Source organism: Hemicordylus capensis, chromosome 2, assembly GCF_027244095.1.
Source record: "Hemicordylus capensis ecotype Gifberg chromosome 2, rHemCap1.1.pri, whole genome shotgun sequence".
Lineage (NCBI taxonomy): Eukaryota > Metazoa > Chordata > Lepidosauria > Squamata > Cordylidae > Hemicordylus > Hemicordylus capensis.
The window spans coordinates 319,297,082-319,311,052 of record NC_069658.1 but is presented as its reverse complement, the minus strand read 5'-3'; the positions used below and the strand labels follow the sequence as shown (position 1 = coordinate 319,311,052).

Sequence of the window (13,971 nt, the reverse complement as noted above, 5' to 3'; positions counted from 1 at the left end):
TAGGTACGGAATCCGGAAACTGCAACTGGTGCAGAATGCAGCAGCCAGTTTGGTCTCCAGGGGTAATTGAAGAGAACACAATACTCCTATTCTAACACTGGCTGCAAATAGGTTTCTGGGCAGAATACATAGTGCTGGTTATTACCTATAAAGCTCTGAATGGCTTGGACGCAGAGTATTTAAGAGAGCTCCTTCTTCTTCATGAACCTCACTGCCTATTAGGATCATTGGGGAAGGTCTGCTTATGGTTACTATCAGCTTGTTTGGTGGCAACCCAAGACCAGGCCCTGGGGCTCTAGAACACACTCCCAGACAAAATCAGAGGCTCCCCATCTCTGGCTGTTTTAAAGCAACATCTGAAAACACATCTATTTTATCAGGCTTTTAGTTCATAATATTTTAACATTTTGTTGATAGTAATTTTAAACTGTTTTAAATTACCTATTTTTAAAAAAATTGTTTATGTTTTAATCTGTAAACTGCCCAGAGATTTTAATATGGGGCAGTATATAAATATGATAGATAGATAGATCTATCTCATTGTTAGAAATTCTTCTCCCAGTATAGAGTATTTAGGAATACATTCCTCAATACTAAATGGCTGAAATAGATTACATACCTCCATCTCTCCGTAAATTCTCATTATCTGCACAAAGGAACAATAAAACAGAATTAACATCAGAAAGCGAGTCGAATGAGTTGTCCAAGAAAAATGAGAACTTTTTTCTTGGCTGAGAACCTCAGTGAAATGTTTGCTGAATTTGTTGAATGAATTGGCCGTATATGGTGTGAAAAGTGGGACAGAGGAGGTTTCGGGCCATGACTGTACCATACTATAATATACTGTATCCTGCAAATGTTTTATGTGGTATTTCTTCAAGTGACCTAAAGCTATTTGTGCTGTGTCATATGACCTCTTTTTGGTTCCCACAACTAAAGAGCATGCACTTTTCTCCTTGGATTATGCCATGGCCCTTGTGCTAGACTGAAATTTACTAGCTTGTCAATATACGATAGATAGATAGATAGATAAAACAAAAGTACTTGGCTCTGTCTGGACTAAAGGTGTAAGCTGAACATCCCTGTGTCGAGTAGTCAAACCGTTCATGAGGTTCATAATGGGGCGACGTGAATACATCCATGTTCCTGTGGTATGACGACCTATGAGAGATCTCATTGTTAGAAATTCTTCTCCCAGTATAGAGTATTTAGGAATACATTCCTCAATACTAAATGGCTGAAATAGATTACATACCTCCATCTCTCCATAAATTCTCATTATCTGCACAAAGGAACAATAAAACAGAATTAACATCAGAAAGCGAGTCGAATGAGTTGTCCAAGAAAAATGAGAACTTTTTTCTTGGCTGAGAACCTCAGTGAAATGTTTGCTGAATTTGTTGAATGAATTGGCCGTATATGGTGTGAAAATTGGGACAGAGGAGGTTTCGGGCCATGACTGTACCATACTATAATATACTGTATCCTGCAAATGTTTTATGTGGTATTTCTTCAAGTGACCTAAAGCTATTTGTGCTGTGTCATATGACCTCTTTTTGATTCTCACAACTAAAGAGCATGCACTTTTCTCCTTGGATTATGCCATGGCCCTTGTGCTAGACTGAAATTTACTAGCCTGACAATATTCTAAAGGTAAAGTATGCTGTCAAGTCGATTTTGACTCCTGGAGCCCACAGAGCCCTGTGATTTTCTTTGGTAGAATACAGGAGGGGTTTACCATTGCCTCCTCCCACGCAGTATGAGATGATGCCTTTCAGCATCTTCCTATATCACTGCTGCCGGATATAGTACCAGCGGGGATTTGAACCGGCAACCATCTGCTTGTTAGTCAAGCATTTCCCCACTACACCACTTAAGGTGGACACAGACCTTTTTCAACACAAATATGTCAAAACAGTTGCATTGTGGCATACCTTGGAGGAACCTGCAGTGATCAGTAGTTCAACAACAATGCAAATTCTAGCTAATTAATTTTTCATGGTAAATAGGTAGAATAAGACTTATGAGGCCAAATATATGTGGATCAGTAGGCTGGAGTGGGAGATTTATAACATAATACTTGCACACACATTGAATTTTGTGGAGGCTTCAGATGTCAAAGAACAATATTTGTCACAGGGAAATGAAATTTCCTACTCAGGTACTGTTGCTGTTGTCAATGTTAGTGTTGTGTGAAATGGGGTCCAGTGAGTATGGTGAGCACCTACTGGATAATGCTTAGGACATCACTGTTGGGAAGCAGCATGGCTACTCCCATGCCCTGTTCATTTTATAAACATTATACATGTTTGCTTTGTTTTTAATTTGATGTAGGTAAAAGAAAACAAATATAAACCTTTAATGGTGAAAACTCTACACCAAAAATCCTTCTCGAGTGGCTCTTTGCACAAAAAGCTGCTTCAGGAGCCAACTGACACTCCGGGGGAGATTATCAGTGCATAAACGGTGCATGGGGTCGTGGTCGTCCCCCTCACTGTGCGTTGCTATCCCAGATTGAATCCACCCCTCTGTAGCCATTTTTGGATATAAAAAAGGACCACTTCCAGTATACTTCCTGATTCAAGCCTGTCTATGAACGATGTGTTTAATGCCATATATAATTCAGTTAAAACCATTTTTCCTCACTCAGTTGCAGCATGTATTCAGCATAATCCTGATTCCTCTAGCTGAGGACTGTTTACCCACATCCCCCCAAAAACACCTTGTGCATGTGTGTGTGCATACGCGCACGTGTGCGTACACACACACACACACACACACACACACACACACACACAAACTGCCCTCAACTAAAAATGTTAGCAAATGAGATTCAAAAGATAAGAGGATATGCCACAATTCATTATATTGTTTAAATCTGACATTGACATACAGTATTTTGAGCTACATTACCTGCCTCTGCAGGTTTGTTTGCCACCTCTTCAGCATCAGGCTTGGTGACCACCATGGAAGTGAGGGGTGTCACAAAGCTGTACTTCAAGGAGAGTTCCAAAGCTTTGGCTTCCAGGCTTTTCTGCTCTTCCTCTTCAGCTGAAATCCTAAAAAGGGGAAGCAAAATCAAAACCATCTCCTTTAGGGATATGCTATACTATACTACAAATATTTATGTACTGCTTTTCAACAAAAGTTCCCAAAGTGATTTACATAGAGAAATAATAAATAAATAAATAAATAAATAAATAAGATGGCTCCCTGTCCCCAAAGGGCTCACAGTCTAAAAAGAAACATAAGATATATACCAGCAACAGCCACTGGAGAGATGCTGTGCTGGGGATGGACAGGGCCAGTTGCTCTCCCCCTGCTAAATAAATAGAAAGACCACTTTTAAAAGGTGCCCTTTTGCTCAGTTAGCAGGAGATGTACAGAATGTTTTGCGCTTTGAAACGTTCTGAGTCAAAACAGGCCATTTCGAGTGTTTTGAGCTCGAAGCAGAATGCTCATCAAATGAAGGGCCTGTTTCCAGATCAGAACAGAACAATCCTGTTCTGAGTCAGAACATTCCAAGGGTTCCAAAAACCATTTTGGAGGTGTGTTTTCCCCTTGCTGACTGGTTTTGGCAGTGGCTTCCAACTGACTTGCTATCTCCTTGCTTCTTGGTTGGCTTGTTATCATACAAATCAAATTTCTATGATAAGATTTGTATGATAACAAACCAACCAAGAAGCAAGGAGACCACAAACCAATCGGAAGCCAGTGCCAAAACCAGTCAGAAAGGGAAAACCATGCCTCAAAAATGGTGCTTGGAACGCTCAGAACTTGCGAGCTCATTCTGTCAGAACAATCAGGTTGACCAGTTGTTCCAACGGAGTGTTTCAGGCATTTGTGTTCTGTTCTGAGTTTGGAATGGAATGCAAATCCTTTTTCGTGCACCTCCCTAATCTGCTTTTATACATATTTTAAACAAATAAAATGCACTGAGTGTCACTGAGTGCTTCAGAATTTCAAATTTTATTTTAGGTGTCTTCACCTTCTCTCACTGAAGGGCAAGTCTTACCTCACTAAACTTTTGGGGATCTTTGAGAGTGCCAACAGGCATGTGAATAAAAGTAATCCAGTTAACAGAGTATTCCTGATCTTCCAAAAAGCTTGTATTATTGTTGTTGTTATTATTATTATTGTTGTTTACACAGTCAGACAGGTGTTATTAGCAATAGCAATAGCAATAGCACTTACATTTATATACCGCTCTATAGCCGGAGCTCTCTAAGCGGTTTACAATGATTTAGCATATTGCCCCCAACATTCTGGGTACTCATTTTACCGACCTCGGAAGGATGGAAGGCTGAGTCAACCTTGAGCCCCTGGTCAGGATCGAACTTGCAACCTTCTGGTTACAGGGCAGCAGTTTTACCACTGCGCCACCAGGGGCTCTTATTGACTGGATTGTTTTATTATCCAGACATCGAGTCCTTCCCAAGGACCTGGGATGGCTGGATTTTATTATCAATGTTGTTGCTGTTATTATAGATATCATCGCAGAATATTAGGGGTGTGCATGGTCCGGTGGGCCCCCGGTCTGGCACGGGGGGGACTGTTTCTTTAAGCGGGGGGTAGTACTTACCCCCCCCCCCGCCACCGCTCTGCCCCCTCCGGCACTCGTCCTTTGTAAAATCTTCTTGGGGCGGCAGAGTTCCTCCCTGCCGCCCCTGCCCCCATCGTTGTTTGTAAAGGCTTTAACGAGATGAGCACTAGCGGCGCGCATGCACCCTCCTTGGCGTGTGCGCTCATCTCTGACGCTGCCACGCGCCGCATACATCACGGCGCGCGCACGGCAGCATCAGAGACGAGTGCGTGTGCCGAGGAGGGTGCATGTGCGCCGCTAGCGCTCGTCTCGTTAAAGCCTTTACAAATAACGATGGGGGCAGGGGCGGCAGGGAGGAACTCTGCCGCCCCAAGAAGATTTTACAAAGGACGAGCGCCGGAGGGGGCAGAGCGGCGGTGGGGGGGGTAAGTACTACCCCCCCGCTTAAAGAAACAGTCCCCCCGTGCCGGACTGCTGGACCGGTCTGGCGGCCTTTTCTATTGTGCCGGACCAAAACCGTGCACACTCCTACAGAATATAGGCTGTTCCCAGTAAAGTTGCTTTTTGTAATTGGCTGGTGGTGATTTCTGTGGCCCCCATGGTGTTGAGGTGCTCTTCAAGTTGTTTTGGAATTGCACCTAGGGTGCCAGTTACCACTGGAATTATTTTGGTCTTTTTCTGCCACAGCCTTTCAATTTCAATTTGTAGATCTTTGTATTTGGTGATTTTTTTCTATTTCTTTTTCTTCTATACTACTATCCCCTGGTATTGCTATGTCGATTATTTTAACTTGTTTTTCTTTCTTCTTGACTACAGTTATGTCTGGTGTATTGTGTGGCCGATGTTTGTCTGTTTGTAGTCGGAAGTCCCATAATATTTTTGCATCTTCATTTTCTACCACTTTTTCAATTTTATGGCCCCACCAATTTTTGGCTACAGGTAGCCTGTATTTTTTTGCAGATGTTCTAGTGTACCATCCCTGCTACCTTGTCATGCCTTTGTTTGTAGTCAGTCTGTGCAATCTTTTTACAACAGCTGATTAGGTGGTCCACTGTTTCATCTGCTTCTTTACAAAGGCGGCACTTGCTGTTTGTTATTGATATTTCGACTTTTGCTCTTATTGCATTTGTTCTTAGTGCTTGTTCTTGTGCAGCCAGTATTAAACCCTCAGTTTCTTTCTTCAAGTTGCCATTCTTAAGCCATTGCCAGGTCTTGGTGATGTCTGATTTTTCTCTTATATTGTGCAAATATTGACCATGCAGGGGCTTATTTCTCCATTTTTCTGCTCGGTTCTTGACTTGTTCTTTCTTGTAGGCCTACTTTGTTTCATTGGTGTTGAATAGTTTCTCGTTATTGACCATTTGAAGTGCATCTTCTTCACTGTCCTTAATATATTCTTCAAGGCCTCTTTTCTCCTCCTCTGCTGTTTGATAGACTTGCAACATTCCTCTTCCACCTGAGCTATGAGGGAGGTATAGCCTATCGACATCACTGCGGGGGTGCAGAGCATGATTGAGGGTCATGATTTTCCTGGTCTTATGATCTAGCGTCTCTAGCTCTGCCTGGGTCCAGTCTATTATTCTTGCAGTGTATCTGCTAACAGGTATAGCCCAGGTGTTTATGGCTTATATGGTGTTCCCGCCATTGAGTTTGGACTTGAGGATTTTTCTAACTCTCCTGATGTATTCACTTCCATTTTTTCTTTTAACTTCAGTGTGTGCAATGTTATCAACCTGGAGAATGCCCAAGTATTTGTAATGTTCTTTCTCTTCCAGGTTCTTGATGTTGCCTCCATTGGGCAGTTCTATTCCTTTTGTTTTTGTTATTTTCCCTCTGTTCATTATTAATGCAGCACACTTGTCTAGTCCAAACTCCATTGCTATATCGCTACTGAATATACGGACAGTGTTTAGCAGTGATTCGATTTCTGACTGGGACTTTCCATACAACTTCAGATCGTCCATGTACGGCAGATGGTTGATTTTACTTGATGTTTTAGATGTTTGGTATCCAAGGCCTGTTCTGTCCAAGTGTCTCGCCATTGATTGTTAACTGTGTACTCCACATGCTCATTGCTTTTTTAATAAATATCTGAATGTTTTTGCTGACACCAGTTGTTTCTAAACATTTTAGTATCCATGTGTGAGGTAATGAGTCGAAGGCCTTCTTGTAGTCAATCCATGCAACACTTAGATTGGTTTTTCTTCTCTTGCAATTTTGTAAAATCATTTTGTCAATCAGCAGCTGGTCTTTTGTGCCTCTGGTGTTCAGGCAATTTCCTTTCTGTTCAACTGGAAGCTGCTTATTAGTTAATAAGTGTTGCATCACTTCATCTGCTATTATTCCAGTTAATAATTTGAACATGGTTGGCAGGCAGGTTATCGGTCTATAATTACTTGGAACTGCACCTTTTGCTGGGTCTTTCATGATGAGATGAGTTTTCCCATTTATTAGCCATTGTTCAATATCACCTCCGTGCAAAAATGTGATTGAACTGTTTTGATAGTTGTTTATGGATGCTTGTTAGGTGTTTAAGCCAAAAGCCATTCAGTTCATCGTCGCCTGGTACAGTCCAATTTTTAATTTTCTTTGCTCTTTCACTTATTAATTCTGATGTTATTATTAGATCTTGCATTTGTTGGTTACATTTTTCGACCTCTTTCACCCAGCCTGCTTTTTTTATTATAATCTATTGGATTGTCTCATAGTTTCCCCCAGAATTGCACTGTTTCTTCTTTATTTGGTGTTTCTATGTTTCTTGCAGTTTCTCCTTCTGTTGTTGTTGTTGTTGTTGTTGTTGTTGTTATTTAGATTTCTGTACTGCCCTTCCAAAAATGGCTCAGGGCAGTTTACACAGATAAATAATAAAAAATTAAAATGGATCCCTGTCCCCAAAGGGCTCCCAATCTAAAAGAAACATAAGATAGACATCAGCAACAGTCAGTGGAGGTACTGTGCTGCGGGTGGATAGGGCCAGTTACTCTCCCCCTGCTAAATAAAGAGAATCACCATGTTAAAAGCTGCCTCTTTGCCAAGTTAGCTGGGGTTGTTTGACAAAGTTCCCCACCAAAGACTCTTTAGTAAATGTATCATTTGAGAGATAAGGGGATGGGTTCATGTGTGGACTGGTAACTGATTGAAGGACAGGAAGGAGGGTAGGACTACATGGACATTTTTCACAATGGAGGGAAGTATGAAGTGGAGTCCCCGTGAAGACAGATACTCTGTGCACCAGGATATGGGTGCTTCACCCAAGGAAGGGGTCCCTTCTTAGGGAGCATTCCCTTCTTCCTCAGACTGATGGCCTCCTTCCCTGAGAACTTCATTGTCCATGACTGCAGAGGAGTTGTCAGCCTGGGAGTGGGATGCCTCTATCACATCCTTGAGGGTCTCATCCAGCTCCCTCCCTGAGCTTCTCCAGGTCAGCCAGGAGGGAATGAACTTGTTCCCTGAGAGCCAGGAGCTCTTTGCACTGAGTACACACCTGCTACTTCTGCCCCTCAGGCAAATAGTAGATGCAGCACTCTTGAGCAATACACTGTTCAGCAGGCATGGAGTACGGGGAGGGTGTCCCCATGCATCTTTGCTTCCCATGATGTCCTCTAAGTTACAGGAAATGGTTCATAGCTGCAGCAAGCATCATTGAAAAACCTATGATTGGTTTATGTATGCATTTTTTAAATAGGCAGGCAGAGCTGCCTTTGTAACTTCAGAATGCATTTGTCCTTCACTTTTGTGACTGGTTTCTGCTTTACCTGTGGCTTATATACATGTGTATAGCCTGTGCTTCCTCTAAGAAGCCCAGAGTGGTGCACATGGTTACATTTATCCTCCCAACAGCCCTATGAGGAAGGTTATGCTGAGAGATAAGTGACTGTCCCAGAGGCACCCAGTGAGTTTCATGGCTGAATGGGGATTTGAACATGGATTTCCCCAGTCTAGTCCAGCACACTAACCACTGTACTACTCTGGCTCAGAATTATTTCTTGTTGTTTATTAGTAGTAGTGTTCATTTTTTAAAAAAATAATCAGGCAGTCCAAGCTGCCCTGGTGACTTCAGAATGAATTTACTCTCCACACAGAAGCAACCTTTTGTAGCTGGTCTGTGCTTTACTTGTGGCTTGTACAGTTCTTCTCCCCCTCTCCTTGTGTTTTGATCCTGCCGTGTTAGATACAAATCTATGCACTACTGTACTAGTCGTATTAGGCACTATAAAGCAACTGATGTTTTCCATATTTCTCTGTCTCTCTGCTGATAAGCAATTGAGGGCTGTGTGTGTTGATTCCACTCGTTAGCTACAAATGTACACTTTTGTCAGTTATTGCCTAGTTCTGGCTCCACCTCCACAACTGCCCACAACTGGCTCCGCCTCTCACTACCAGTGACTGTTGCTGATGTCTATTTTATGTTTCTTTTTAGATTGTGAGCCCTTTGGGGACAGGGATCCATCTTTCTTTCTTTCTTTCTTATTTATTTATTTATTTATTTATTTATTATTTCTCTATGTAAACTTTGGAAACTTTTGTTGAAAAGCGGTATATAAACATTTGTTGTAGTAGTAGTAGTAGTAGTACCTGTGGCTCCACACATCACCTGACAGCACCCCCAGTACCAAGAACCAACAGCTTCCACAGGTACTAGTGTATGAGAGGGCTGTACCACATGCCTTCTGCATGCTTGTGTCAACTGTAACACTACAGATGGAAGTGTTTTCCAAGTCACTAAACAAAGTTTTAGCAATTGATTAGCTTACGATTTTTGTAATAGTTGTTGGATGGTTAAGTAGGCCCATAATCGCTCCATGAAATTTCCAAAAATGTACTTCTGATGCTCAAATACTTGTTCCTTTTCCAATACATTTGCTTCTTCTTTAAGGGTCAGGGTACCAGTATGCTGTATGTTGGGGAAAGAATTTGAATTATTCATTGTTCACATAATTTGGATATAAGCAACAATGAAAACTTGAGCTGATATAAACTATTAGGATTAAACACACACACACGAGCTAAACCACATTTTGAGTGAATGAATTCTCTTTCTGATTGCAGCATGTTATGTTGTCCTTGAAAAACAGGTTGCATTCATACCTCTTGTGATATGATCTTCCCAACTTGGCCTGAACTGGAAGGAAGAATTTTATTTCACAGTGAGAAAGGATGCAAGTTTGACTGTGGTTTGTCTGCAACGTTGCATTATACATTTTACAAGTAATTTATATATGGCATAGATCTGGGGACCCCAGGCTGAGAGTCCCTGGCATAGATGGTCAAACTGACCTGTGGGCCAGATCAGGCCCTCAAAGCAATTATCTGGCCTCCAACTGCTCCTATGAAATTTTAAAATCTCCAATATTAAAAGATCCTTCAAAGAAGGAGTATAATTACTAGTATTTTCAAAGCATATTTCTGTGCAAAAAGTCCACAAAATGCAATTATGTTGCATTCATAGCTCAGTGAGAAGTTTCTTTCATGGAAAAGAAGCCACAGTTTATTAAGTACTTACTGTCTGAGCTTTAATTTCCACTGGCAAAATATCAATTTCGTTGCCAATCTTTCCAGCTACTGCAATTTCAGAACCATCATAGAGCACTTTGAAATTATTCTGAGTGAGTTCTTGTACGGCATTCTCTGGATACTTCATTTCAATCTCCTTCAGGATGGGAGTAGCTACCTCTTGATAAAAGCCCTTGAGTGAAACAGGCAGAAGAGGTAATCACAATGCTGCGAGTCTGGGGTAGTGAGTTGACTGGCTTAGGGGGTGTAGCCATCACTGGACAAGGGGGGACAAGTGTCCCCAGCTATCTGGGGCTGGGGGCCATCATGGTGTTGCTGGCCTCCCTCCCAAGGGTACCCCCGTGTCCTCTTCCTGCATCCAGCTAACAAACAAAGCATTTGCTGGCTGGGAGTGTGAGGCACGGCCAATCTCCCACTCCTTCCCAGCCAGCGAATGAAGCACCAGCTAGAAAGGAGCAGGAGGGGGGCCACACAGCCTCTGTGTGGCCACACAGCCACCACACAGTACTGGCCATACTACTTCCATCTGACGTCAACTCAGGGGGCATGGCTGGTGCATGGGCAGCAGTGAGGGGAGAGGCCTCCCTATTCCCCTGGACTGGTCATTTTTTGGTAAGTTAATCACTGCCTCATGGCTCAGAGGAATTTTTTAAAAATAGCTGTGCTTCTCTTCTCTTCAAAGGCAGCCGTAATTAGGAATCTTGCAAGTGTCTTGTTTCTCCCATCTCATGTTGGAGACTCTGAGGAAGGTGTAAGTACTTCATCTCCTTTACCCCCTCCCCTGTAGGGTGTGTGTGTGTGTGTGTGTGTGTGTGTGTGTGTGTGTGTGAGAGAGAGAGAGAGAGAGAGAGAGAGAGAGAGAGAGAGAGAGAGAGAGAGAGAGCGCGCGCTTAGGAAGCAAGGGCTGACTCTCTCTGGCAAATGATGTAACCTGTGGCTGATTGGAAGACAGCAGAACATTCCTAGAAGCCATCTTCCCCAGTGTGCTGCTCAACCCATATACTGGTATAAAAACACCAAATATTACAAAAGCAACATAAGTCTGCAATGACTGCCCTTCATAGAGAAACCTGGATTCAAGGCAAGCTGCAAACCCCCGGGACTTCACCACTTGGGAACATGGGGCAACCAAGGCAGAATAAAAACAGGAAGAAATTGAATTCTACACACAGCTATAGGCAGATTTTAGCATATCTGGAGATATTTTTGAGACATACCTTAATATCTTTTTATGATTGAACCCCTACCTGGAGCTGCAGGGCTGCATCTGAGTCCTCATATATACGTCGAGCAACTCCTCCATTGCTTAAGGCCATCTTTTCCAGAAATGTGTAGCTGACATCAAATCCAAAGCCAAGACAGTAGAGGAAATACTTTTCTTTATTAGCTTTCTTGATGTTTTCTTGAATAGTATTCACATTTGTAACACCTATCATATTTATAAAAATGCAAACATGCCTTAGTTGCTGGTTACATGAAACAAGTTTGTTGGATTTTGGAAAAAGGGAAGAGAAGCGGTATAAGTAAAATATTGACGGGATCACAGGCAAGCACTCCTTTTAACTGGCCAAGCAGGAATAGCAACTTTTAAAATGGTGGCTCTCTTATCTTTAGTAGAGGGAAGAGCAACTCAACTGTCTCTATTTAATCCATCATAGGGTCTCTCCAGTGGCTAGTTGTTGTTTTTGTTGGTAATGTGTATGTGTTTAGATTGTGAGCCCTTTTGGGACAGGGATCCAGTGGCGTAGCTGGGGCAAAGTGGGGGCTGTGGTGCACAGCCCCTGCCCCCAGCAGCAGCATACACCTCCCCTGCTCAACATCATCAACAGTGCCACCTCTAGAAGGCCGTTTTCTCTTTTCTTGCAGGTCAGTGATATAGCCTTTTGCAATATGCAGCTTATTGTTAAGAATATGTCTACACTTGCTAAGTCACGTAGAGACCCAAAGCAGATATTTGGGAGGTCATGGGGACCTGCTGGCAGTGTTCCCTCTAACAGGGATACTCATATGTTGTTGATTAAAACTCCCATAATCCCCAAGCAAAAGCCATTGCAGCTGGGGATTCTGGGAATTGTAGTCAACAGCATCTGGGAATCCCTGTTAGAGGGAACACTGCCTGGTGGATCCAGGGCAGGGATCGAGGGCAAAATATATTTTATTAATAAATAATAATAATAATAATTCGATTTCTATACTGCCCTTCCAAAAATGGCTCAGGGCGGTTTACATAGAGAAATAATAAATAAATAAGATGGCTCCCTGTCCCCAAAGGGCTCACATACTAAAAAAAAAAAAAAAAGTTTGGCTCTGAAGCCGCCGCCTCCCTCTCCCCCTCCCCCCTCCACCTTGAATTAAGGTTTGCCAGTATAATACCATTTGGACCAGTAAATGTATCCAGTAAAATGTGGTTTTTGTCTAACAAAACCTTGGCAAGCCAGCATTCCATTGCCAATACTTTTACTCTACAGTCCAATTGCCCGTACTTACTTACTTATTTGTTTATTACATTTTTAGACCGCCCCAATCAAAGGCTCTGGGCAGTGCACAACAAGTTTGAAAAACATAAAAGCAAACAACATTTAAAACATACTGCTTAAAACAATATAAAAACAAACAAGTAAGTTTTTAAGGTTCTCTTAAAGGCTGACAGAGAGCCTAAACTGCAGATATCTGCCGGGTGTTCATTCCATAGGCCAGAAGCAGCTACAGAGAAGGCCCAGCTCTGAGTCGTGGTAATTGGAGATGGATCTCCGCAGATGACCTTGACATGCGATGGGGATCATACAGAAGAAGGCGCTCTCTAAGGTCGCCCGGATCCAAGCCGTTCAGGGCTTTAAATGTAATAACCAATCAGCACTTTGTATTTTGCCCAGAAACATATTGGCAGCCAGTGTAGCTGTTTTAAAACTGGCATAATATGGTCTCTCCGGGTTACCCCAGAGACCAGTGTGGCTGCCGCATTTTGAACTAACTGAAGTTTCCGAACTACATACAAAGCTAGCCCCAGGTAGAGCACATTTCAATAGGCGAGCTTGGAGGTTACCATCTGATGCACTACTGTTTTGAGATCATTCTCTTCAAGGAATGGGCACAGCTGTCGAATCAGCCAAAGTTGATGGAAAGCGCTCCTGGCCATAGTCTCCACCTGAGATACCAGGGTGAGGTCTGGATCCAAGAGCACTCCCACGCTGCATACCTGTTCCTTCTGGGGGAGTGTAACCCTATCCAGCACAGGAAGATCAAACTCATCCCTCAAATTCCAGTCCCCCACAAAGAGCACCTCTGTCTTGCTTGGATTCAGCTTCAATTTATTATCCTTCATCCAGCCCATTATTGCCCATAGGCAGACATTTAGGGAATGAGTGCCATTTCCTGAAGATAATGATGATGTTGATAAGGAGAAATAGATTTGGGTGTCATTAGCATACTGATAACACCCTGGACCAAATCTCCTGATGACCTCACCCAGCAGTTTCAGGTAGATGTTAAAAGGCATTGGTGACAGAATAGAGCCCCGAGGGACTCCATATAATAGCTCCCATTTCAAAGAGCAACTGTCTCCAAGCTCCACCATCTGGAACCTGCCTGAGAGATAAGAGCGGAACCACTGCAAAGCAGTGCCTTCTGTCCTCAACTCCCCCAGGCGATCAAGAAGGATACTATGGTCAATGGTATCAATCACCGCTGAGAGCAGGGGTGTAACTATGATTGGGCAAGGGGAGGCAGCTGTCTAGGGGCCCTGGCCTCTGGGGGGGCCCTCCAGAGACATGTCACGTGCCTCTCCCCACCCAGCGCCTGCCGCAGCTCCTTCGATTTGAATTATTAATTTTTTTAAAAAAAACATTCCTCCATGTTCATTTGAGCGCGCCGTATTTCTTTGCCCTCCTCCCCTCCCTCCTCCCCATCCCCACCCT

At 43.0% G+C, this 13,971-nt stretch overlaps 1 protein-coding gene across 2 annotated transcripts in view; it reads right to left on the bottom strand.

The window, feature by feature from the left end:
* Positions 1–13,971, bottom strand: part of LOC128344664 (inter-alpha-trypsin inhibitor heavy chain H4-like) — a 52,789-nt gene that overhangs the window by 19,002 nt on the left and 19,816 nt on the right. For both annotated transcript variants that reach the window (XM_053295308.1, XM_053295309.1), the window contains exons 10-16: positions 11,305–11,486; positions 10,047–10,229; positions 9,298–9,437; positions 2,914–3,059; positions 1,256–1,282; positions 1,045–1,161; positions 620–646 (exon numbers count right to left, since the gene is read on the bottom strand). In XM_053295308.1, the coding sequence (XP_053151283.1) occupies positions 620–646; positions 1,045–1,161; positions 1,256–1,282; positions 2,914–3,059; positions 9,298–9,437; positions 10,047–10,229; positions 11,305–11,486 (822 nt within the window). The remainder of the gene's footprint in view (positions 1–619; positions 647–1,044; positions 1,162–1,255; positions 1,283–2,913; positions 3,060–9,297; positions 9,438–10,046; positions 10,230–11,304; positions 11,487–13,971) is intronic.